General features: G+C 45.4%; 1 protein-coding gene across 4 annotated transcripts in view; it reads left to right on the top strand.

The window, feature by feature from the left end:
- Positions 10,171-24,336, top strand: part of GOLM1 (golgi membrane protein 1) — a 58,129-nt gene continuing 43,963 nt past the window's right edge. Inside the window, exons 1-3 of one of the 4 annotated variants that reach the window (XM_013966162.2) lie at positions 10,171-10,282; positions 21,600-21,749; positions 23,761-23,940. In XM_013966162.2, the coding sequence (XP_013821616.2) occupies positions 21,621-21,749; positions 23,761-23,940 (309 nt within the window). In that variant the 5' untranslated portion in view covers positions 10,171-10,282; positions 21,600-21,620. Of the gene's footprint in view, positions 10,283-10,794; positions 10,905-11,292; positions 11,411-21,599; positions 21,750-23,760; positions 23,941-24,336 lie in introns of those variants that run through there. The other 3 variants (XM_018052445.1, XM_005684127.3, XM_018052447.1) reach the window with 3 other exon arrangements.

Below are 24,336 nucleotides of genomic sequence, written 5' to 3'. Positions count from 1 at the left end.
ATCAAGGCTGTATATTGTCACTCTGCTTATTTAACTTATATACAGAGTACATCATGAGAAATACTGGGCTGGAAGAAGCACAAGCTGGAATCAAGATTGCTGGGAGAAATATCAATAACCTCAGATATGGAGGTGACACCACCCTTATGGCAAAAAGTGAAGAGGAACTAAAAAGCCTCTTGATGAAAGTGAAAGAGGAGAGTGAAAAAGTTAGCTTAAAGCTCAACATTCAGAAAATGAAGATCATGGCATCTGGTCCCATCACTTCATGGGAAATAGATGGGGAAACAGTGGAAACAGTGGCAGACTTTATTTTTTGGGGCTCCAAAAGCACTGCAGATGGTGATTGCAGCCATGAAATTAAAAGATGCTTACTCCTTGGAAGGAAAGTTATGACCAACCTAGATAGCATATTCAAAAGCAGAGACTTGACTTTGCCAACTAAGGTCCGTCTACTCAAGGCTATGGTTTTTCCAGTGGTCACGTATGCATGTGAGAGTTGGACTGTGAAGAAAGCTGAGCGCTGAAGAATTGATGCTTTTGAACTGTGGTGTTGGGCAAGACTCTTGAGAGTCCCTTGGACTGCAAGGAGATCCAACCAGTCCATCCTAAAGGAGATCAGTCCTGGGTGTTCATTGGAAGGACTGATGCTAAAGCTGAAACTGCAATACTTTGGCCACCTGATGCGAAGAGCTGACTCATTGGAAAAGACTCTGATGCTGGGAAGGATTGGGGGCAGGAGGAGAAGAGGACAACAGAGGATGAGATGGCTGGATGGCATCACTGACTCGATGGACATGAGTTTGGGTAAACTCCGGGAGTTGGTCATAGGCAGGGAGGCCTGGTGTGCTGTGATTCATGGGGTCGCAAAGAGTCAGACACGACTGAGTGACTGAACTGAACTGAACTGAAGACAGCAGGACTGGATGCATGTATTGTCTTCCCTAGTGCTTAAGCACATGTGTGTGTTGTGCTAAGTTGCTTCAGTTGTCTCTTTGCGACCCCATGGACTGGAGCCCTCCAGGCTTCTCTGTCCATGGGGATTCTCCAGGCAAGAATACTGGAGTGGGTTGCCATGCCCTCCTCCAGAGGATCTTTCTGACCCAGGGATCAAACCCACATCCCTTACATGTCCTGTGTTGGCAGGCAGGTTTTTTACCACTAGTGCCACCTGGAAAACCCTGCTCAAGCACATACTTGTATGCAAAAAAGAATTCACACAAAACAAAAGTCAGAGTGACTTCCCTGGTGGTTCAGTGGCTAAGATTCCATGCTCCCAATGCATGGGGCCTGGGTTTGACGCCTGGTTGGGGAGCTAGATCCCGTATGCCTCAACAAAGATTAAAGATCCCATGTGCCACAACTAAGACCTGGCACAGCCAAATAAGTAAATTAAATTTTTTTAAAGCAGAAATCACTGAAATATAATTGACATTTCAAACTGTATTTTCAAGAAATATCCTCCTTTCTCAAACATCATTGAAAAATAAGCAATAGTGGATGAGTTATTGAGCCAGGCAACTTCTTAAGTTTGTAAGTTTTTGAATATTCTTACCATTGCTGCAAAGTTAAAACAAACTGTCAGTCTCTCACTCTAGACATACATCTCAAGGTTAGAGAACTGATCTACCTCAGAAGTCTTTTGAAAACGCTTTTGAGAACCAAAGACATGCTAGCATTAGTGAAGCAGAAGACCCTCCTTTTCTTGAACACTGCGTCTTGGTGCCAAAAACACACAGCACCATTCCCATATATCCTGGGCTAGGGTGCTGTTTTATATATGCCAGACTTCATGCCTTCAGGCTGGCCTCCAGACGTCAGTATACCCTTAGCTTGGGCACTTTTCTTCTCCTCTGCTCAGTGGGCATTGCCTGGCCCCCTCCTCTGCCCCTCCAGCTGGGTCTCCCATAATCCTTTGCGTTTGGGCCACGCCCTCACAGGTACATCACACCAAGCAGAGGAAACCATAAAAGCGGCCCTGGAAGCGCATCAGCTTTAGAGTATGTCGTAGGGCTCTCCGCCCATTCAGCAATTTCTCCACGACTTTGCTCAGTATTGCCCAGGCTATTAAAAACTGATGTTTCCTTCTCTACTTCAAATCATATTCAGGTTATTGATAATATGAGGCTATCATCACAGTCTTTCACAGCTCCAGTCAATACAGGAGGCTGAAGACAATTATTCAAAAAGAGACATCTGCTTCCCTGGTGGCTCAAACAGTAAAGAATCTGCCTGCAATGCGGGAGACCTGGGTTTGTTCCCTGGGTTGGGAAGATCCCCTGGAGGAGGACATAGCAACCCACTCCAGTAATCTTGCCTGGAGAATCCCCATGGGCAGAGTAGCTTGGCGGGCTACAGTCCATGGGGTCACATAGCTGCTGCTGCTGCTGCTAAGTCACTTCAGTTGTGTCTGACTCTGTGCGACCCCATAGAAGGCAGCCCACCAGTCTCCCCTGTTCCTGGGATTCTCCAGGCAAGAACACTGGAGTGGGTTGCTATTTCCTTCTCCAATGCATGAAAGTGAAAAGTGAAAGTGAAGTCGCTCAGCTGTGTCCAACTCTTTGCAACCCCATGGACTGCAGCCTACTGGCTCCTCCATCCATGGGATTTTCCAGGCAAGAGTACCGGAGTGGGGTGCCATTGCCTTCTCTGGGGGTCACATAGAGATGGACAGAATTGAGTGACTAAGCACAACACACTTAGAATAAAGATTATCCCTACCTTCCTTTGTATGATAGTAAGCTGGTCTTTCAGAGGTTTCAGATGATCAATAAAAGCCCTTCTGCCAACCTAAGATTGCCAGACTTTTATAAAAGATAAACCACCCCCAAACCAAAAACGCAGGATGCCAAGTTAAATTAAGTTTCAGTTAAATATCAAATATATATGTGCACGGTATCACACCCATTCAGTATATAGGACACACTTATACTAAAAACCTATCTATTGTTTATCTACAGTTCATATATCTCTGACAACCTTACCCAGGTAACAAAAAGACTCTGTGAATCAGAATGCTTTGGGCTGCTTGTGACAGGAATCCAGCTCATACTGGCTAAGTCAAATGGGGAATTAATTGGCTGATGTAACTGAAAAGTCCAGGGATAGGACTGGCATAAGCTATGGCTGGGTCCAGAAGATCAAATGATATCATCAACGCTAGACTCTGCCTCTGTCTTTTTCAACATATTAGGCAGGTGTCTCCACGTGGGGGCCCCAAGCAGCTCTGCTGCTGCTAAGTCGCTTCAGTCGTGTCTGACTCTGTGTGACCTCATAGATGGCAGCCCACCAGGTTCCTCTCTCCCTGGGATTCTCGAGGCAAGAATACTGGAGTGGGTTGCCATTTCCTTCTCCAATGCCTGCATGCATGCTAAGGCGCTTCAGTAGTGTCCAACTCTGCAAGCAGCTCTAGGCTTATCTTTTCCTAGTATGGGCTGCCTTTGTGGAAAAAAGCCTTCTGTTTTCCAGTAGCTCCAGCAAATGTCCTATAACACAGTTTCATTGAATTGATTGGATCTTGTGCCCATCAATGAAGCAGTCACTATGACCCGTGGAATTGGACATTGTATTAATTCCTGGGGGCTGCCATAACAAAGTACCAAAACTGGTTGGCTTCAAACAACAGGAGTTTTATTCTGATACGGTCGTGAAGGTAAGGTCATGCTCTCTCCAAAGACTCTAGGGGAGAACCCATTGCTTACCTCTTCCAGCTTCTGGTGGCTCCAGGCACTCCTCGGCTTGTGGCCACATCGTTCCAGTTTCTGTCCTTCTCCAGCTTCTTTCTCTCTTCTGTCCAAACACCCTCAGCTTTTCCCTTATAAGGACGACTACTACTGTTACTAAGTCGCTTCAGTCATGTCCAACTCTGTGCGACCCCATAGACGGCAGCCCACCAGGCTCTCCCGTCCCTGGGATTCTCCAGGCAAGAACACCGGAGTGGGTTGCCATTTCCTTCTTCAATGTGTGAAAGTGAAAAGTGAAAGTGAAGTCGCTCAGTCGTGTCTGACCCTCAGTGACCTGACCCCATGGACTGCAGCCTACCAGGCTCCTCTGTCCATGGGATTTTCCAGGAAAGAGTACTGGAGTGGGGTGCCATTGCCTTATAAGGACACTTGTCCTGAAATGCCAGTTGGGCATTTTAGGCCCAAATGGAAAATTCAGAATAACCTCCTCCTTTCAAGGTCTTTATTTAATCACATCTTTTGCCATATCAAGCAATATTCACAGATTATTGGGGTTAGGACACTGAAATACATCTTTGGATTTTCAGTTTACTACAGGCATTTAGGATTGAAAAGTCTGTGAGAAATAGGTACCTGAAGAAGGAAAAAATGGATGCTAAAATGCAAACACAGCAAGAGGCTTACAACAAGGACTTCCTATTCTATTCTATTCCACTGATTACATGTATTTAGTATTTGGAGAGTGCTTCCAATGTCCTGGGCCCTGTGCTACCCATAGGAGCTTGTGGTCAGTCTGGAGTACCCATCTAGCACCCACTGTGTAAGTGCTGGGGAGGAGACCACGCTAAAAGAGGAGAGTCCCTTCCATCGGGAACTTTACAGACAGGACAACTGTGGGGTGGGCAGAATGTGGTGGGTACTAGGAGAGTTGGTTCTGACTGGGACTTTCGGGCTGAGTTGTAAGAAAGGGAAGGGGGACCTTCTAGGCAGAATTGCAAAGTCTATGGGGAGCTGGTCTATGGGGAGCGCAGGATAGCAGCCTGGCTTGGTTTGAGGAAATTTGGGCACATAGCCTAGAACGCTAAGATTTATATAAGCCAGGAAAAGCCATGGGCAGTTATTAAAGGGAGGGGTGATGTGACCAGACTGGTAGTTGGGAAAAATTACAATATTGTATAGAATGGCTTGTTGCATCTAAGGTAGAACCCCTGGGTCTACCTTTCTATCTTACATTTCTATCCTGCCCTCCCATCTGCAATGACTCCCCTACCTGAACTAATCCCATTGTTCAGCTTCACTCTTTTCTCTTCTGAGTCTTGTCGTCATGCTGGACAATGGTGTTTCTCCACCCTTCCAGGCCTGTGCCAGTCTCCTGCAGCACCCAGGCTCTGCAGCACAAGTACCAAGCAACTGCAGCTTCCCTGGGCACCCGGAGCAGTTTTGTAAGAGAGCACCTCCAGTGAGAAACCAACCCATGAACAGCTTTCCTGGGCAGCTTAGAAGGTGATTTCTAGAAAGTTCTGGAGGGCAGATTTTCAGCAAGTTCTACTGACAACACAGCAATTTCTCTGCCACTTAGGGAGCCACAGCCCTCTCCACAGAGGTCTCAGTCTTATTCATGCAGTTGGTGGAGAGACAGGCAGATCTGAGAGCAGATGATAACAGCTGCTCAGAATACCTTCCACTCCTATATTCTTTTTTAAAAAGGTTTATTTATTTAGTTAGATTTTTTTTTTTTTAGTTTTCTGAATGTTGAGTTTATTTATTTATTTACTTAATTTTTATTTTTACTTTATTTTACTTTATAATACTGTATTGGTTTTGCCATACATTAACATGACTCCACCATGGGTGTACATGTGTTCCCAAACATTAGATTTTTATTTCTTTGCTGTGGTGAGTCTTTGTTGCTGCACGTGGGCTTTCTCTAGTTGTGGCTGCCAGGGCTATTCTTTGATGTCAGGTGTGGACTTGTCGTTGACGTGGCTTCTCGTTGCACAGAGCAAGGTTCTAGGCAAGCAAGCTTCAGTAGTTGCGGCGCGTGGGCCTAGTTGCTCTGCTGCATATGGAATCATCCCAGGCCAGGGATTGAACCGGTGTCCTCTGCACTGCAAGGTGGTCTCTTAACCACTGACCACCAGGGAAGCCCCATTCCTACATTATTTATAGTTCTCTTTGCTTTTTACCTGCCAGACCCTTGTGATGCTATGTTAAAGAATCTTTATGTTTAAATTTACCCTGTTTAAATTACTGTGTACTTCTTCTCTCTCTAGATAAGATCCAAGTGGATACATCATCCTTCTACACCTTCCATATCTAATGTCGTAGCCACTAGCCACATGTAGCTATTGAGCATTTGAAATGTGGCTGGTGCCGAGGAGACACTGACTTCTTTATGTTTACTTTTATACTGAAATTTAGAAAAAAAAAGTGGACTTCCCTGATGGTCCGGTGGTTAAGAATCCACCTGCCAACGCAGGGGACATGGGATGATCCTTGCTCTGGGAAGATCCTGCATGCCACGGACACAGAACCCATGCACTAGAGCTGGCCCTCTACAACAAGAGAAGCCACCACAATGAGAAAATGGCAGGCAGCAACGAAGACCCAGAGCAGTCAAAAATAAATAAATTAAAATTAAAAAACTGAAGTGGTGTATTTATTTTCTGTTAAATGTTTTATTGGGTGTAAAATGTCCCGTTCAGTTCAGTTCAGTCTCTGCGACCCCAAAGATGCAGCTACTAGAAAATTTTAAATTATATATGTGGTTTGAAATCTATTTCTGTTGGACAGCCTGTCCTACACCAATTTTCTGTTTAGTCTTTCCTGATTTTCCTAGACCGACATAAATTCTGCTTGCTCCACAGCTCTTTGAATTTCTCTTAGGATATTTGTGGGGGACATTTGCTGATTATTTGTTTGCCAGAATCCTCTTTTTTAGGCATTACCTCAATTTCCTTTTGTGGAATTAGTGGCCACGTCCAGCTACAGAAACCAGAGTTGTCCCGGTTAGCCTGGTAAATGGACATAGAACCAGATCCCTCTAACTGGAAGCTCCCTCTGGACACTTTGTGTCTTGAGCAATGTTGCAAACAAGTGGGGTAAGTTGGAGGGCGTATTTCCTACAGATGCTGCAGTGTGGCATATATACCAAACTCACTCTATCTGCTGTGTCACTTTTCCAGTGATTTCTGCTGCTTAGCCCTCTGCAGCATCTAAGTTTTCCAAACTGATTGAAAATCAATTTGTATGATTTCACCGATTCTCACTGTTGACGCCCTGAGACCCTGACCTTTGTCCAATCAACTCCTTTTCCTTAAGATTTACAAAGGCTCTTTCTATTGTTTGTGACCAAGAACTCTGAAAATGATTCTACACTGTTGTTCTGTTATGTATTACATTTCTTTTTAGCAAGTTCTAGGTATGGGGAAAGCCTCAGAATTGCAGGATAAACAAAAGTCAGCTTTTGAGGAGCATAGGAACCAGCCCCACAGATCTGCATGCCAAAAATGATGGGTACCATCACTGACATACGTGCACAAGGATCCTTTTTCGTCTTTGGGTCATTGCTTTATCCCAGGAATAGAGTGCAATGAATCAGCTGAGGATAGGGGTCTGTAGCAGACAGAATAAAGGCCTCTCAAGATGTTCATGTCTTAATCCCTGAAACCTGTAAATGTTACCTTAAATGGCAGAAGAGAATTTGCAGATGTGATTAAATTAAGAGTCTGAGCCACAGACATTATCTTGGATTATTTGGGTGGGACCCATGCAATCACAAGCGTTCTTAGAAGCAAAGAAAGCTTCCCAGCTGCATCTGAGAGATGTGCTATGGAAGCAGGATTAGAAAGATGTTACTGGTTTTGAAGATTGCTTGCTTGTAAAATGAAAGAAGGGGTTTACGCACTGGGAATGCAAACAATCTCTAAAAGCTGGAAAAAGCAATGCAATTGATTTTCCTAAGAGTCTCTAGAAAGGAACACAGCCCCTCCAACATCTTGGTTTTAGCTCAGTGAGATTTTTAACCAACAGAACTTTGTCATCTTAACTCTATTGTTGTTGTTAACAACTTGGTTGTTCCAAAATAGTGTCTAACTCTTTTCAACCCCATGGACTGTAGCCTGTCAGCCTCCTTTGTCCCAGGGATTTCCCAGACAAGAATACTGGAGTGGGTTGTCATTTCCTTTTCCAGGAGATCTTCCTGACCCAGGTGTCAAACTTGCATCTCCTGCATTAGCAGGCAGATTTTTTACCTCTGAGCCACCAGGGAAGCCCTCTAGGCTTGTGATAATTTGCTAGGGTAGCAAATAGAAAACTGATACAATGGTCTATTCCTTGAGCTAGAGAGGACATCACTTTGACAGTCCAACTAAGGCTGTATCCCTTGGAGAGTAGGAGGTAGGTTCCTGTATGAACATAGTGTGCTGTTAGCTAGCGAAGGAAAGAAAACTAAACAGACAACACACGGGTGCACTACAACCAACCACAACAGCCCCTTGCACATTATTTAATCATTGAAAGTGAAAGTGTTAGTTGCTTACTCGTGTCTGACTCTTTGTGAACTCAAGGTCTGTCCATGGGATTCTACAGGCAAGAATACTGGAGTGGGTTGCCATTCCCTTCTCCAGGGGATCTTCCTGATTTGGAGATCAAAACCCGGGCTCCTGTATTGCAGGCAGATTCTTTACCATCTGAGCTACCAGGGAAGCCCTTATTTAATCAAATCAATCTATCCACTTGAATTTTTAGGGCAAGCAACTGATTAGGTTAAACATTCTGTATGAGAAGCCTTGAGGAAATAGAGCACTTTATAAGCAATGTAAATCCAAATTCACATATGCAACACTGCATATATAAATACTGCATTTTAAAAGAACTTTAAGAACTACTCTAATTCCAAATTTTGCCATAAAGATCCCCATGAAACTTGGAAAGGATGATTCCCTCTCAGTAAAGATGTAGTTAATTTAGCCAGCTTCCCTAGTACCTAGACATATGGACCTCTTCTATAAAGTGTTTAAGAATCACTGGCTTAGTCACTGACTAATTAGCCGTTGATAAATCACAGACACTAATGGGAACATACTTAGAGGCAAATGAGATGGAAGTTATGGTTCACAGTCTAAGAAGGCGAAGTGTTACTAGGAGAGCCAAAATGAGCAATAAGGGAAGATACTGTGCCTGTTCTAAAACCCTGACTATGGTCACTGAAGGTTGGTAGGGGATCAGAGGCAAGAGTTGCAAGTCAAGACCAAGGACAAGCCAGAGCTGATGGTCAACACATACACACAGGTTTTGAACACTTAGCTTGACCAGGTGGCAGTCTAACAATGGGCAATGAAAACATCATTTTGGAATATACTAGAATATCACTCTAAAGGGGCTATTATTGTCAGCTCATGACTCAGGTTTTGACTCATAAAACCTCTCCTAACTGCCCTTAAGGAGATCCACACTCAGGTGGTAGTAGGAAACCTTAAATTTTTGAAGGCGTCTGTTCTGGTTGAAACCAGTTTTGACTGTGAGAGTTCCTTCAGGAGTTTGTGTGTGTCCCCATTCATCTTCTGGAGTTGGGGTTTGGGAGGGATGAGCCAGGGGGTTCTTTTCTCAGATACTAGAGCTAGGTAGGTTCAAAAAGAGATGATTCTAGGAAAATTGTTCTCAATTCTGGCCACGTGTTCAATCTTTAAAGCAAAAATACTAACGTTCAGACTCAGAACTCTAGGGGTGGGACCCTGGTATCTAAATACTTTAAAATCTCCCAGATAATTTGAACTTCTGGCTCATGCTACCAGGGATAAGAATCATTGCTTTATAATTTCCTAGTACAGGCCAACTTAAAATATATTCACAACCTAAAAGTTGAGAGTAATGTTTTATTTGGTGGGAATGCGGGGAGTTCAAGTCTGGGAGACAGTGACTCTGAGACAACTGCTGTGAGAAGGTGAGAGGAAGAGCCAGGTTCTATAGAAGTTCTGGAACAAAGGGCAGCTAGTTGGAACATCAGATTATTGTTAATTAAAGAAAGCAGATATCCCAAGTTAAGAAAGTTTGTGCTTTTCTGTGAATGAGACAATGCAAGAGTCTCAGCTCACTGAAATAATTTCTTCTATATACATCTGAGCTATGGGATCTGTGTTTCCACATCCCAAGTTCCCCTGGGCTCACTGTAGGGAGCAAGCGAAGTCTGCTGGTATTCTTCCTGTGTTCCCTTAGAATACAGGCTCACGTTGTCAGGCTGCAACCGCTGATGGCAATGACAGTCTTATTTCCTGATATGGCAGGAAATATTCCATTTCTCATATGGTTATTCTACGCGTCACTAGTTTTGCGGCATCTTCTCAGGTAGGTGTGGCTCAACAGTGCTTCTCAAACTTCCGTGTGCCAGAAGGTCACCTGGGTGCTGTTTAAAATTCAGATTTCCAGGCTCCATACTGAGAAAGTCCTAGAGGATCTCGTTTGGGCAGCGCCCAAGAGCCGTCGGATTTTCTCTGCTACCCACAGTTTGAGTGTCCCAAAAAAATGAGCGCTGAGAGATAATAGCTCTAGGGAGATCAAGCCCACCTGGGAAGGGCTGGTGGAAGAAAAAGGACAAATTTGTGAGTAAATATCCCCTAAATACCTGTTTTTCCTTGGTCCCTCTATCCTGGGCAGTTTCGGCCGGGACTACGTGAGCAAGACCAGGAGTGTGACGATGGGTGTGGTCGGCTCTGGGTTCCGGAAAATTCCTCCGGGCCGGAGGTGGGGGACGCTGCGGGGGGTTGGGGGGGAGGGCGGTCTCCCGGGGCCCTTCTCTCCGCCGCCGCTTCTCACCTCCTTTAAAAGCATCGAGACCGCTCTGCTGGTCTGTCGGAGCCCAGTCCCGAAGGCGCGCCGGGAGCCTCCGGCGAGGAGCTGGGGAGGAGGTTGAGAGGGGGCGCGACCAGGCTTTTCCAGCTCCCGCCGCTCCGCGGCCGCGGGCCAGGGCGCGCGCACTGCGGGGCAGAGAGTCCGGGCGCGGCCCCGGCCTCGCCTCCTCGCGCTCCCGAGGCCGCCTCCTCCGCGCGCCGCGGGCGCTGGCCAGAGGCGGGGATTCGCCGCTGCGGAGGCCGCGAACGCGGCGGCGCTGGACGCTGCCCCGGGCGGACGGGAGCACGAGGCCGGCGGCGGCGGGAGAGCTGCCGGGCGAGCAGGGAGCCGGGCCCCCGCAGCGCCGAGCGACCGCCGGAGCCGCGGCAGGAGGTGAGCAGGCGGCGCGCGTGCCTGGCGGCCCTCCCCCCGGTCGCCCCGGCCCCCTTCTCTCTCCTTGTCCCTCCACGGCCCCGGGCCCGCGCCCAAGGACCCCGCGCCGGGCCCCGGAAACACCCGCCCTCCCCCGGCTGGCGCCCGGCCCGCAGCCTTTTACCGGAGCGGGCACGAGGCCGGCCCCGCACCTCCCCGCGCTGGAGCCTCCTTCCCGGGGCCGCCCCGACCCGCCGGGTTCCGCCTCCCAGGCTCCGCTCCGTTGCTGGGCTCCCCTGAGGAGGCCGGTCTGGGGCGATGCAGGGCCTTTCTTTTTGTTCTTAGCTGTGTCACGCGCGTCGGCACCCAGAGTCAAAAGCGAGCATCCCCGAAGTGGCGCTAGTGGCAGCGGTGCGGGCGTGATTGGCACGCGGGGAGGGCTGGCTGGCCGCGCCGCTCGTCTCTTTCCCCCTCCGCCCCGAGCCGCCGCCGCGGTGCCCACGTTGGCAGCAGTCGCGTCCTGGCAGGTGAGCTTGACACCGGGTCTTCGGTCCGCGAGCTGCCCGAGCTCTTCCGAATCCCGTCTCAGGGATGCTCCGGGTTCCTTCTGTACCTGTATTTCCCACCTTTGGCGGCGTGGAGGATCCACAAAACTTCTGTTCTGCTGTGAAAATAGTCTCCTGGGTTTACATCCTCTTTATATGTCACATCTTACTTAATATTTTTAATGATTGTCTTTCGGTAAAACAAAATAGGCAAAATACCTGTTTCGATGAGCGTTTGTTTTAGCGGAATTTTAGAATCATTGCATTCGGCAAGTCGTGGTGATGCTTGAGATATCCCATTACCAAATCTGCAAAACCAAACTTGTGTGACTTTCACGGCTTTGAGTTTCCTGGTTTGTGGTCTCCAAGCTCCAATTGCCCTAAATAATGCAAGTATTGAGGGACATTCCTAGGAGCAGAGTAAAATAGTCCAGTAGCCTGATTACATATTTAACAGGTTTAGAGTGACTCTGTTTGGCTTCTGGCCCCGAGATTGACTCAAATTTGGGCAGTTTTAGTATTTCTGAATTTTTTTTGTAGCATGGGGCCTGAGAAGTTGAATCCCTTGTTGGTACTTGTGGGTTTCCTAGAGCATCCATCCATAGCTCTTCCTCCCTATGTTAGAGAAGATTAAGCTAAGGGCAGGCTACTGTGAAGAATAAGTTTATTTGTAAATAGAAACGAATAGCTTGCTAAGACTTGCGATTTTTAGGTCAGAACTCAATTTCTAAGGAGTCAGTGGTGAAAAGACATTGAATTCTTAGGATGTTTAAAGAAAACAACACTTCAAGACATATTTTCTTCTCCTGTGAAGATGTCACCTTTTCTCCCCATTGGTTTTGCTCAAAAGTGAAAGACCAAGAATGAGAGGCAGGAATGCTGGGGGTGAGGGGTGGAGGTCAGCATTTGGGAATATTGCTGTTAGAAAATAAGGGTGCCATTTGTTTTCTAATTGCTGGTCCAGTTATTGATGGGGAATGAAAAGAATTTGCATGTATATTGTTTTTTTCAGGGGTGGGGCTGAAACAGCAATGAGAATGGTTGACCCAGGGCCAGCTTCAGTCCATTTATGTGGCCACCTGCCTCCAGCCAGGAGGGAACTGCTGATCCTGTGAACGTTGCAGGCCAGCTTTCTGCATCCGAAGCACAAAGGATAGCCAGGCAGAGCCTGGGGAAACTGCATGTGTGGGAAGAGTTGGAAGGTGGGGTGTCGCTTTCAACTCACCATTCTGGGCAGCGAGTAGGATCCCATCACTGGCAGTGTAGTGGAAGGGGACATGAGGTAGTGGGGCCCTGCTTTTAAACAGTCCCGGAGGGGCTATGAGGGGAGGCAGGGACTGGAGAAGAGGCCCTGTGCCTGAGGCTTTGAAAGTGAAAGTGAAGTCGCTCTGTCCTGTCCAACTCTTTGTGACTCCATGGACTACAGCCCACCAGGCTCCTCCGTCCATGGGATTTTCCAGGCAAGAGTGCTGGAGTGGATTGCCATTTCCTTCTCCAGGGGATCTTCCCAACCCAGGAATCGAACCCGGGTCTCCTGCATTGCAGGCAGATTCTTTACCATCTGAGCCACAGGGAAAAAAATAAGTTGTCTTAAAAAAGATTGATTTCTTTTTTAATGACTTGAAATGGGAAGTTGGGATAAGAAAAAAATCATTTTTCTTTTTGTTTAAAAGAAAAACTTGGTTAGCATTATTTTCTAAAACTTCACAAAAGTAGAAGGAATGGTCTTGCTATGCCCTTGTGCTTAGTCGCTCGGTCTGACTCTTTGTAGCCCGCCAGGCTCCTCTGTCCACTGCAAGAATACTGCAGAGGGTTGTTGTGTTCTCCTCCAGGGGATCTCCTGACAGGTAGATTCTTTGCCTGCTGCACCATGGGGGCTTTCACCTTAACAAACTGTGAGTGGCATTTCACTTGCTCCCCCAGGAAGGTCTTAGAGTGTGGCTGCTTTCTAGACTTTTTCAAGTTACTGATGAAATTACATTGAAAGAGAGTCTTGGCTTGAAGTTTAAGGATTACTTCCAAAATTCCCAGAGAGCGTTTCTTTGCTTCACAAAGAAATGTCCCCCACTTTCAGGAAAGAAAATGCACGCCTTCTCAGATTTTTACATTGTGATCTTATTCTCTTTCAAGACTGCATTAATAAAACTTCCTCTCACTAAGATTTTGATGATTAGTGCCTGACAGGAAGAACACATATGTAAAAATACTGCATAATGCAATAGTTTGCTGTGGTTTCTAAGCTTTTTAGCTCGTTCTTGTTAGTTAAAAAAAAAAAATTTTAACATCTAAAACCAGTACAGCATAATGTCAGTTGTATCTCAATTAAGACCAGTTTTTAGTACTCCTCTGTATGTGTGTTTGTTACTTAATGATAAATTAATGTATATGGGCTAATGTTGTAGCTCAAGATCCAGTATACACTTAGGGCTGGATTCATTGTGGAGGTAAAACCCTCTTTCAAATACTCCTTTAATTTTGAGGGTTTTTTTTTGGTTTGGATCTTGTTAGATCTGAGTATATCATCGTTGTTGTGATGTCGCTCAGATGAAGCTGACTCAGGGTGGGAAGTGCATTCTTAACCCCCGGCTTGTGTTCACCTGCGCTTGCGTTTATTACTATCTGTGCTTTTTATGGGGACCTTAAAGCTTCATATCCTCTGTGAGGGTTAGTTTCGTTTTAATTTGTGCATTTATCTCATTGTGTGCTTGCCCAGTCAAAGGATACCTCAGAGGGCTGGTGACAGGTGGCCCTTGACAAAGGGACTTTGTGAGGGTGCAGTCAGTTCCTGCTTTTACTAGCACTGTTAGTATTTCATAGTAATATAATTAGTGTAACACAGTGTAAAGTAATTAGTGTACACATAATATATTTAACTTGTTGGTATAATATTTACATTACTAAACGTAGTTGCTATTCTACTTTTTGGACAAAAATAAATGTAACTTCTAGGATTTTTCCCCCAGCCCAGGTGGAGCGTCTTTTATACCTTCTGGGCTGCATAAGCCCTGCTGGTAGACAGCTGTTTCTCTCACTTCAGTCTCAGGTAATTCTTTCATCTGATTCTCAGAAGAACCCTGTGAATGCAGGTATAATGGATCACACTCCCCATTTTTTTTTTTTTTTTAAATGAGTAAACTGAGACTTTAAAGGGTTAATACCACAGTAGTTCTTTTCAGTTAGTATTTGCTTGGTGACAAGTAAGTGCTCTCTTTTAATTTCCACACTGGCTTTGGAAGACAGGGATAAGCCTTTACAGGGGAGCCCAGGAGGCTGGGAGGAGATGAGGAACCACCGCGTCGCCAGCTCAGAAATGGGCTGCCCTGTGTTTCCTCTGTTTTCTGCCCAGGCTCAAGACAGGAACCTGGGTTTTCTTAGTGCCCCCAGTGGTGGGGGCCAGCACAGAAGAGAGCTGGGAATGTATTTGAATGAGTTCAGTTTGTTTTTCTGCTTCAGAATGCATACATATGGTATCATTGTTTTGTTTTAGAGGAAGCTGTAAAATACTGTGATTTCATCTGGGAATGCTAGAAATATAACTTCAAAACTTGCTAATGTTACCATTGTGTATCTTCCTAGCATCTTAATTTTTTATTGTTACTGTTTGGCTTTTGCATTAAAGATAGGCTCCTTGAGGGAAAAAAAGATGATATAAAGCAAAAAATGAAGTCTTCTTTCTGTTCCTCTCTACCTCCTCCTCTCTTGCTCCAACTTGTAAATATCTTTCCTTATAAGCACTTGCTGTACATTTTCTATTATAGAGAAATGTAAAATGGCAACCCACTCCAGTACTCTTGCCTAGAAAATTCCATGGATGGAGGAGCCTGGTGGGCTGCAGTCCATGGGGTCACAAAGAGTCAGACACGACTGAGCAACTTCATGACGATTGATTTATTGAGTATATTTTTAAAAATTTTCAACAAAAATGGGATATGAACATTACTATTTTACAACTTTTTTCATGTAACAGTTTATGTTTTGATCATCTGTTGCTCCATAACAGATCAGTTGCAAGCTTAAAACCATTGTTTAGTTATTGCTTCTGGTTCTGTGAGTTGACTGGACTGCAGTCTTCTGAGGCTCAGCTGGGCTGGAATTTCAAGATGGCTCATTTGCTATTACTAGTTTTTAAAAGAATTGCCTTGGTGAATTCTTGGACAAAATTTTAATATACTAATGATTTTAGAAAAAAATTTTTTTCTAAGCTATTTCTCTGATTTCAGTGCTGCCGGAACTGGAGGGTCTACCCCATCAAAATGCTCTCCGTCATTTATATCTATGCAGCAGGTAGATGATACCTTATCTTTCCTCTCTGTTTTCTATATCAGTGAGGGAGGGTCCTGTAGAAGCCTGTTGCTCTGGAAATAGTGATCACTTCATTCTGACTGGGGCTTCCTTGGTGGCTCAGACAGTAAAAAATCTGCCTGCAATGTAGGAGATCCAAGTTCTATCCCTGGGTTGGGAAGATCTCCCCTGGAGGAGGAAATGGCAACCCACTCCAGTATTCTTGCCTGGAGAATCCCGTGGACAGAAGGGCCTGGTGGACTGTAGCCAAAAGCCAAGGAAGTTTGGGGAATCCAAACTCAACCTTTAAACAGTACGAAAATGTTTAAACAGTATAGAAATGTTTCCCCAAAGATAAATAACGCACCCTCTCCAACATGCCTTTCTGCTTCTTAATAATAATTGAGTGTGACCAGATCAAGAGGCACTTGTGAGACCTGTCCAGTGAGCTCTGGAGAGCACAGTTCTCAATCTTGACCTGTATCAGCATCACCTGGAGAACTTGATAATCATATGATGCTGATGCTGCTGGTCCAGGGACCATACTTTAAGAACTGTTGAACTACAGCAAGTGTTGGCAAATGTTTTCTGTAAAGAGTCAGGTGGTATTTTAGGTTCTGCAGGCCCAGTGGGTTGTGTCACAGCTACACAATTCTCATAGCCTGACAGTCATGACAATATGTAAATGAATGGTCATGGCTGTGTCCCAACAGACCTTTATTTATGTCAGTGAAATTTTAATTCCATGTACTTCTAGTGTCATGAAATTTTATTCTTTTTTTTTTTCAATTAAAAAGCTTGAAACCTGAGCTTTTAGACAGTGTACAAAGACAGGTGGCTGGCAGGATTCTGCCCTGAAGCTGCAGCTTGCCGACTCCCAAACAAGAGGAGGAATTTGGGAACACTTGCTATCGTGTAGCTGTGGCGTCCACAGGGGAGTTGGCCCTTCTGCAGAAAGTCAAGTGCTGGAAGAAACACAATGGAATTGTTTCTCATTCATTTCCACTCATCCATCTCACTCTTTGGTATTTTCACTCCATAGCACTAAATGTACACATGAATTTTGACATTTTTTCTTTTTAAAATATTTTATTGAGCATAATTGACATCACATATTAGTTTCAGGTATACAGTGTAAAGATCATTATTTGTATACTTTGCAAAATGCTTGCCACAATAAATCTATTATAAATCTAATAATTTGCACATAGTTACAAATTTTTTTTTTTCTTGTGATGAATCTTTAAGATCTGCTCTCTTACAACTTTATGATTTGTGATATGGTATTATTGTAGTTACCATGCTGTTAAAGGTTTTTCTTTCTAAACTATTAGGTTCTAGAATTGGGGGAAAATTGAGGGTTGGGAAAGTGGGAGTAGGAGAATTGTATACTTCCTAGTAAGTTTTTAAAAGAATTTAAGAATTTAAAAGGAGAATTCAATGGACTTGTCATTTAACCCTAATAGTTTAAACAGGAGTTTACAGACTTGCCCAGAGGGGCCAGATAATAATACATCTAACTGCTTCAGTCTTCATTCTAACCCTTTGAGTAAATCCTCGTGTTGATTGTTCAACTCTGCCTGGTAGGCAGAAAGCAGCTGTGGGCAGTACTTCAAGGGCTGGGCGTGGCTGTGTTCACCAAAACCTTATTTACACAATGGGCTGCTAATGGCTCTAGGCCTCAGTATGCTCACTCCTGCCTTGGAGACATTCTTGGGGTGGGGTGGAATATCTTTGAACCCTCCAAAAAAATGTTGGTGACCAATTCCTGAGACCTCAGCGCTAAGTGGGACATCCTGCGATCTGTTTGCTCACTGAGGTGGCTTCCGAACTCCATTCAGGTCACTTCCGGCTCCGTTGAGGGCACTTCCGGCTCTGGCCCTCCGCCCACCTGGTAAGGCCATTACTTCTGAGAAGGAATAAAGGTACAGCTCCCATATTGTTTGGAGAAGCTGAGTTGTTCTGCAGTGATGACATTGGTTAAACAAGTCAATCTGATTTGATTGCTTGTGTATTTGCCTATTGATTAAAAACCTCTATGTGAAAATGAGGAAATGGAAAGATTATTTAACTAGGAAGTTCAAAGGGCTCATGTATTTAACCAGTTGCCCATTTTCTTATGCTTTTTCTTAAAACAAAAAAAGTCTCTGTTCTCTTGTAAAAATTTTTGCTTAAAAGGCAACAATAATTTTAACCAGTAGATTGAATTGCTTAAATTAATTAAGCCAGTCATTTTTTAAAAAACGACTCTTCAACTTGCCAAGAAACATTTAATGCAGATACACCTGGAATTTCACAGCGTTTAGTTGATTTTAGTTCAGTTCAGTTCAGTCGCTCAGTCGTGTCCGATTTAGGTTAATCTTTTTCAGCATGTCAAGTAACTATAATCAAATATAAGACAAAACACATTGTGAAGCCTAAATTATGACTGTTAATATGTCTGACATAGACTGTCTCCGACCCACTTCCATCACCGCCAGTCTGTATAATTTCCAAAGTGGAGGAGAGTAGAGTGTTTGAAACATTTGACAACCCTGCCTTTGAGTGCCTGCCCTTAGTCTTCATCAGGCTTTGGCATTTTCCCGGCCATGACTCCCTTTGTCTTGGGCAGCAGTGTTTCTGCAATCCTGGAAGTCCTGGGTGAGGCACGTTGCAGGACAAAGGGTCACTGTTGGCCCTTTCTCCATCATGGTCCTCTGCTTACCTGGGCAGCCCTCTGTCCATTGGGAGCCCAGGGCTCTCCTCATTGCGCCCTCTGGGCGGCTGCACACCGACTGACCTGCCAAGTGCTGGGTCAGGCGAGGGGCCTCTGAGACTGTACTCAGCTTCCTGGAACCTCTCTCTTGCATACTAAGGTCCTAGTCTAGGATGTCTGCTGCTGCAGCAGCATCTGTGAGTCAGCCCAGGTGATGTCAGTGACTGCTGCTTCAGTGGACAGCAGAGTTGAGGGAGGAGCTGGTTCCTATACAGTAGAACAACTGAGGAGGGAAGACGTTCATCACCTTTTTCTTGTAAAGTGCAGAAAAGGCCAGATCTGGAAATGATTTGTTATTCATCTTTCCATCTCTATTAATGATTAGTGTTAGTTGCTCAGTCATGTCCGACTCTTTGCAACCCCATGGACGGTAGCCCCCCAGGCTCCTCTGTCCATGAGATTCTCCAGGCAAGAATACTGGAGTGGGGGTGCCATTCCCTTCTCCAGAGGATCTTCCTGACTCAGGGATCAAACTCAGGTCTCCCGAATTATAGGCAGATTCTTTACTGTCTGTGTCACCAGGGAAGCCTCTAATATGAGAGTCAGCATTCCCTGAGCCATTGAAACTATGTGTCAGTTGTGGTTCCAGGCACTTCTCTTATCTTTTCTGGTCTATATTCCTCATTTAAGCCCTCTGAGGAAGACAGTCCAGGGTTCTGTGGTTCTTAAGAGGTGGAGCCAAGTCTGACTCTGGCCACTGGGTTCTGAGTTTGTTCTCTTAATGCTGCCCTGGCTTCCTGTTACTAGCACGGCAACCTGTTCTGTCCCAGCTGTTCACTAAACTTTTTGACTGGCTAAAGGAAGGAGAATGTTAAATGATCATCTGTAACTTCCTTGAAGTGAGAATTGAGTTACATTGTTTTCAAAGTTACAGTACACCATCCTGACTCACATCTGCAGGTATAACAAAAGATCAAATGAGGATCCCATCTAAAAGTGTATTGTTAAGGGTTTCAGCATTTGACAAAGACGGCCTTTCAGAGAACTGAGTTATAGATTATTGCATAAGAGAGTGCTAGAGAACTGGCTGGCCATTCCAAAAAAAGAAAGTTTTCTTTGTATTTCCTTACTTCTTAGGTCAAAAAAATTCCAAATGGATGAAATATTTAAATATAAATATGAAACCCATAGGTATGTTGAGAGGAGATATGGGTAAATGTATATCTAAACTTAGAGTAGGAAATGTCTTTCAAAATATAAGCAAAATCTAGAAACAATGAAAGAGTGATGAGATTAGATTATTTTGAAAACACCAACAGTAGCCAAAAATTACGGGCAAAAGATTTCATAGAGAAAGGAGGAGTTGGCCTACTTATTGGTAATTTAAGAAATGTCCCGGGTTATTTTGATGCCTTTTGAGGGTTAAGAGCAGCTGGAATAGAAGAAACAGCCACTGGAGTAGGAAGAGGAGGACTTTTAATTTTATACTTTACTGTGTGTAATTTTTCTCCCCAGTTGTATTTGTAATCTTATATATTTTTAAAGAAAGACTGTTTCATGAACAAAACATGATAAAGCAGTGGAGACACATTTTCAGCAGATCCATAGAATTTTCTGGAACTTTAGTATTTCTGAGCATCACTCTCTGTTAGTACTTACAGTGCTAGCTGATAGCAACTGACAGTCAAATTTAAAACTTTTTTTCCTCTTTTGTCCCAAGAGACCAGAAGCTGGTGAAGAAGGCACCAGTCAGTGGAGGCTGGACTCAGCCCTCAGTTCTATGCTTGGGAATTCTGGGGGTGCTTTGTTTTAGGTGATTTCCACTAGATTGCTCTTACATCCCCTTCTCAGCTCCCACACCAGTACCTACCGAGAGAGGATGTCTCCCAGGGACACAACTCAGCTACAGGTACCATTGGGGGAGAGCTGGCTCTCAACTCTCCTGTGTCCTCACCTGCAGGAACTTCACCTCAAAGCTGAGTCCCTGGTGGTGTCTCTTCCCCTTCTCCCCCGTTTCCTTCTCCCCTTCCGCCCTCACCTCCTCTTCCCCGTCCTCCATTGCTGGCCTCACCTGGCATAAAAGCATATCTGTTGTGAGGGAGACCATTTATTACGTGTACTGTGTGCATTGCCTTCCTTCTGATAAGGTCCTGTTGATCGGGCTCAGTGAGAGCCATTTGGAACAGTTCACTAACCTTACCCTTGCTGGAGGAGGGCTGGGATCCAGCCAGACTGGGCTTGGGATTGAAGCCCAGGAGCAAAAACATGGCTCCTTCCTGTCAGCTGTATTTCTGCTTCTTTCAAGAAGTTTGATGCTCCCTGCAGCCCTTGAAGTCTCCTGACTAGAGTGTGCTGCACAGATATGGGCTCAGAAGGGAGAGAACAGTGTTCAAAGGAAGCTGGGCCAATGCCTCTTTCTGAGGCAGTTGGGGCACTTCTGGTCCTGGCTTCACATGCCTCCAGGAGGCTTTCCTGTTTGGCTCAGGGAATATCATAATTGGGTGTCACTGACAATTTTATCAAAGGATAGAAAACCCTCCCCTTGTTAGGAATCAGATCAAAAAGACTTCTTTGGGGAATAATGAGAAATGGAGTCTGTCTTTCATTTTTAAAAGATTTTTTGATGTGGACTATTTTCAAAGTCTTTTGCTTCTGTTCCATGTCTTGGTTTTTTTGGTGGTCAGGCATGTGAGATCCTAGCTCCCTGACCAGGGATTGAATCCTCACCCTTTGCATTGGAAGGTGAAGTCCCACCCATTGGACAACCAGGCAAGTCCCTGGAGTCATTCTAGTTATTCTAATGTGATGCAGAAGCACTAATAATTGCTATTACTGCTTACAGACATGGTGATTTCTGAGATTGTATTGGGAAGTAGAAACTATAGTTATCCCCATTTTTTCAGATGGGAAAACTGAGGCATAAGAGAAATTATTACCTGCCTGCAGTGTTGAGCCGGTGTGTGATGGGTTTCTATGACAGTGCCCACTCCCACAGGCCTGTCCCAGGGCACACATCACCTGCTCCGGGTGTGCTGTGTACAGTCCTCTCTGCCAACAGCTCTGTGTTTCAAGGAGAAAACACCAGCCTGTGCTTCGGAGCAGGCCGCCTTCCTGTTGCTTGTGATGATGGATGTGGCATGTCCAAGGCATGGCAGTCCTGGTGCTGAGGCCTGTGTGTCTGTTCTTATTCGGCAGGTTCTCAGCCCGGCCCTTGAGATGATGGGATTGGGAAACGGACGTCGGAGCATGAAGTCACCACCGCTCGTGCTGGCTGCCCTGGTGGCCTGTATCATTGTCCTGGGCTTCAACTACTGGATCGCCAGCTCCCGGAGCGTGGATCTCCAGGTGTTCTCTTGGTCCTGTTTGTGTGGATGTCGCAGAGTATTTAGAGCTGCTGGGTGCTGGATTCTGAGGAGTTCGTGGTTTTTCGGCACCTAAGGCTTTGTGCACCGTAATGCATGTTCTGCGGGGCCCAAGCCCCAGCCTCAGGCCTGGCTCCACACCAGCCCTGCTCCTGGGTGGGAGAGGACCCCCTTGTGGCTTCTTAGGCTTGCTGCCAGGACATGCCTGTCTGCCCTTCCCGTAAGTGAACAATTTTTAGTCCGGCCTTTGGGGCTGGTTCTGGGAAAACAGCTCAAGTATCCTGCCCATAGCCCGTTCTGGTCCTCCAGTCCACATTCAGTACCTGAGTGGTGTGGGCGTTATATTTGGAGAGTGGGTGTGAGAAATGTGTTTAGAGGTACCAGTCTTTACCAGCATCATTTACTGATAGTAATAACTTCATCTTTCCTATTCAGTGCCACCTGTCATGGGCCAGCAGTACTGAGCGACGGCCAGGATTCTCCTTGACCACAGTTTAGTTAGGCTTTGAGGAGCCCCCTTCTTGACAAGGCCTCAGTCCTGGCCCCCATCCTGTTTTTGGCCTACCCAGCCCAGGCTCAGCAGAGAATCCTGCTAACTAATTCCCCCACCCCTGATGCCCAAGCAAGCTCCTCATGCATTATCTTTGATGGGCTTGCCTTTAGCAAGACTTCCCCTACCCTCTTAATACTTTACCAACCCCTTCTCTCTGCTCTTTGGCTGTAAATCCTCAGCTGTCTCTGCAGTACTCAGAATTGAGAACAGTTTCTCTCTCAGCTGCAATAGTCATGACCCCTGTTGCAGCAGCCTTGAATCAAGATTTCCGTATTATTTTAACAGGTATCAGAATAATGTTTCTTTAAGGGTACGTTGCATACATTACATTCTTTTGTACTCTGTCAGTTTAGGATCTTGTTCCCCACCCCATTTCACAGAGAAAGGATGAGGGGAACTGGGACTCCAACCCAGTCTTTCTGGTGGCAGGGCTTGAGTCCTTAGGAAACCCATCCCTTAGGAGTGTTTCTGAACTCCGCTTGGTGCTTGCCCCACACAGTGTAGTGCTCTTGTCTGAGTTTCCCCTGGACCCCTGTTTTCTGGGCAGATGGGGTTTTGTTGTCCGGAGAACTCAATCTGTTTCAGAAATTGTGTCTTATAAAGAGCATTTAAGTGCTGTGTTAGTGAGGAAAAGGAACTAAATATTTGAGCGCCAGCTCACACCAGGTAAAGCATAAAGCATTTTATGTATAGGCAGACCTTGGCCATATCACAGATTCAGTTCCAGACTGCTACAATAAAGCAAGTAGTGCAATAAACAAGTCATTTGAGTTTTTGTTTTATCAGTGCATAAAAGGTTATATTTATGCTGTACTGCACTCTATTAAGTGTTCAGTAGTGTTATATCTAAAAAAAAAGGTACATACCTTAACTTAAAAATACTGCTAAAAAATGCTGACCATCTAAGCATTCAGGGAACCTTAGTAACTTCAAAGATCATGATCTCAGGTCATCACAACAAATATACTAATAATGAAAATTTGAAATATTATGAGAATTACCAAAATGTGATACAGAGATATGGAGTGAGCAAATGCTGTTGGAAAAAATGGTGCTGATGCACTTGCTCCTTGCAGGATTGCCACATACCTTCAATTTTTAAAAAATATGATACCTGTGAAGCTCAATAAAATGAGGTGTGCCTATACCTGCCTCAGTCAAGCCTGGCAAAGTCCCTGTGAGGGGTGTGATGGTGTTTCCATGGAGACGCACAGTAGACACACAGATGCTCAGAGAAGTGAATAGCCTCTAGAATAGCCTGTGGGAGCATCTACACCACTCACCTAGAAGATCAAGCCCTGGGGACACACCACGTGTGAATGGACACAGTGTGAACACACTTCACTCCGGCTGGAGGCTGTGGTGTGGTCTTGCTGAGGGAACGTGGTGGTCTGGTCTGAGGATAGCTTCACATGGTCCTTATGCTGCGGTATCCTTGCAGACACGGATTGTGGAGCTGGAAGGCAGGGTCCGCAGGGCGGCTGCGGAGCGAGGGGCCGTGGAGATGAAGAAGAATGAGTTCCAGGGGGAGCTGGAAAAGCAGCGGGAGCAGCTGGACAAGATCCAGTCCAGCCACAACTTTCAGATGGAGAGCGTCAACAAGTTGTACCAGGACGAAAAGGCAAGACCCACTTGACTTTCCTCTTAATTCTGTTCTAAATGCCATTTATACCCTGTTGAATTCTCCTGAATGGGAGGATAAGCAGCTGTGTGTTTATGTGGGTTGTTGTTTGGTCACTTAGTCACGTCTGACTCTTGGTGACCCCATGGACTGTAGCCCGTCAGGCTCCTCTGTCCATGAGATTTACCAGGCAAGAATACTGGTGTGAGTTGCCAATTCCTTCTCCAGGGGATCTTCCTGACCCAGGGATGGAGCCCAGGTCTCCTGCATTGGCAGGCGGGTTCTTTACCACTGAGTCACCAGGGAAACCCTCAGAAGGAGTGAATTCTATTGACTGGGGTGGAGAGGGGTCACCAACAAGAAGTGAAATTAAGTAGAGTGTTCAAGGATGAGCTG

Source organism: Capra hircus, chromosome 8 (genome assembly GCF_001704415.2).
Source record: "Capra hircus breed San Clemente chromosome 8, ASM170441v1, whole genome shotgun sequence".
NCBI lineage: Eukaryota > Metazoa > Chordata > Mammalia > Artiodactyla > Bovidae > Capra > Capra hircus.
The sequence above is the reverse complement of the archived record's forward strand: the minus strand, read 5'-3'. Positions and strand labels throughout refer to the sequence as shown.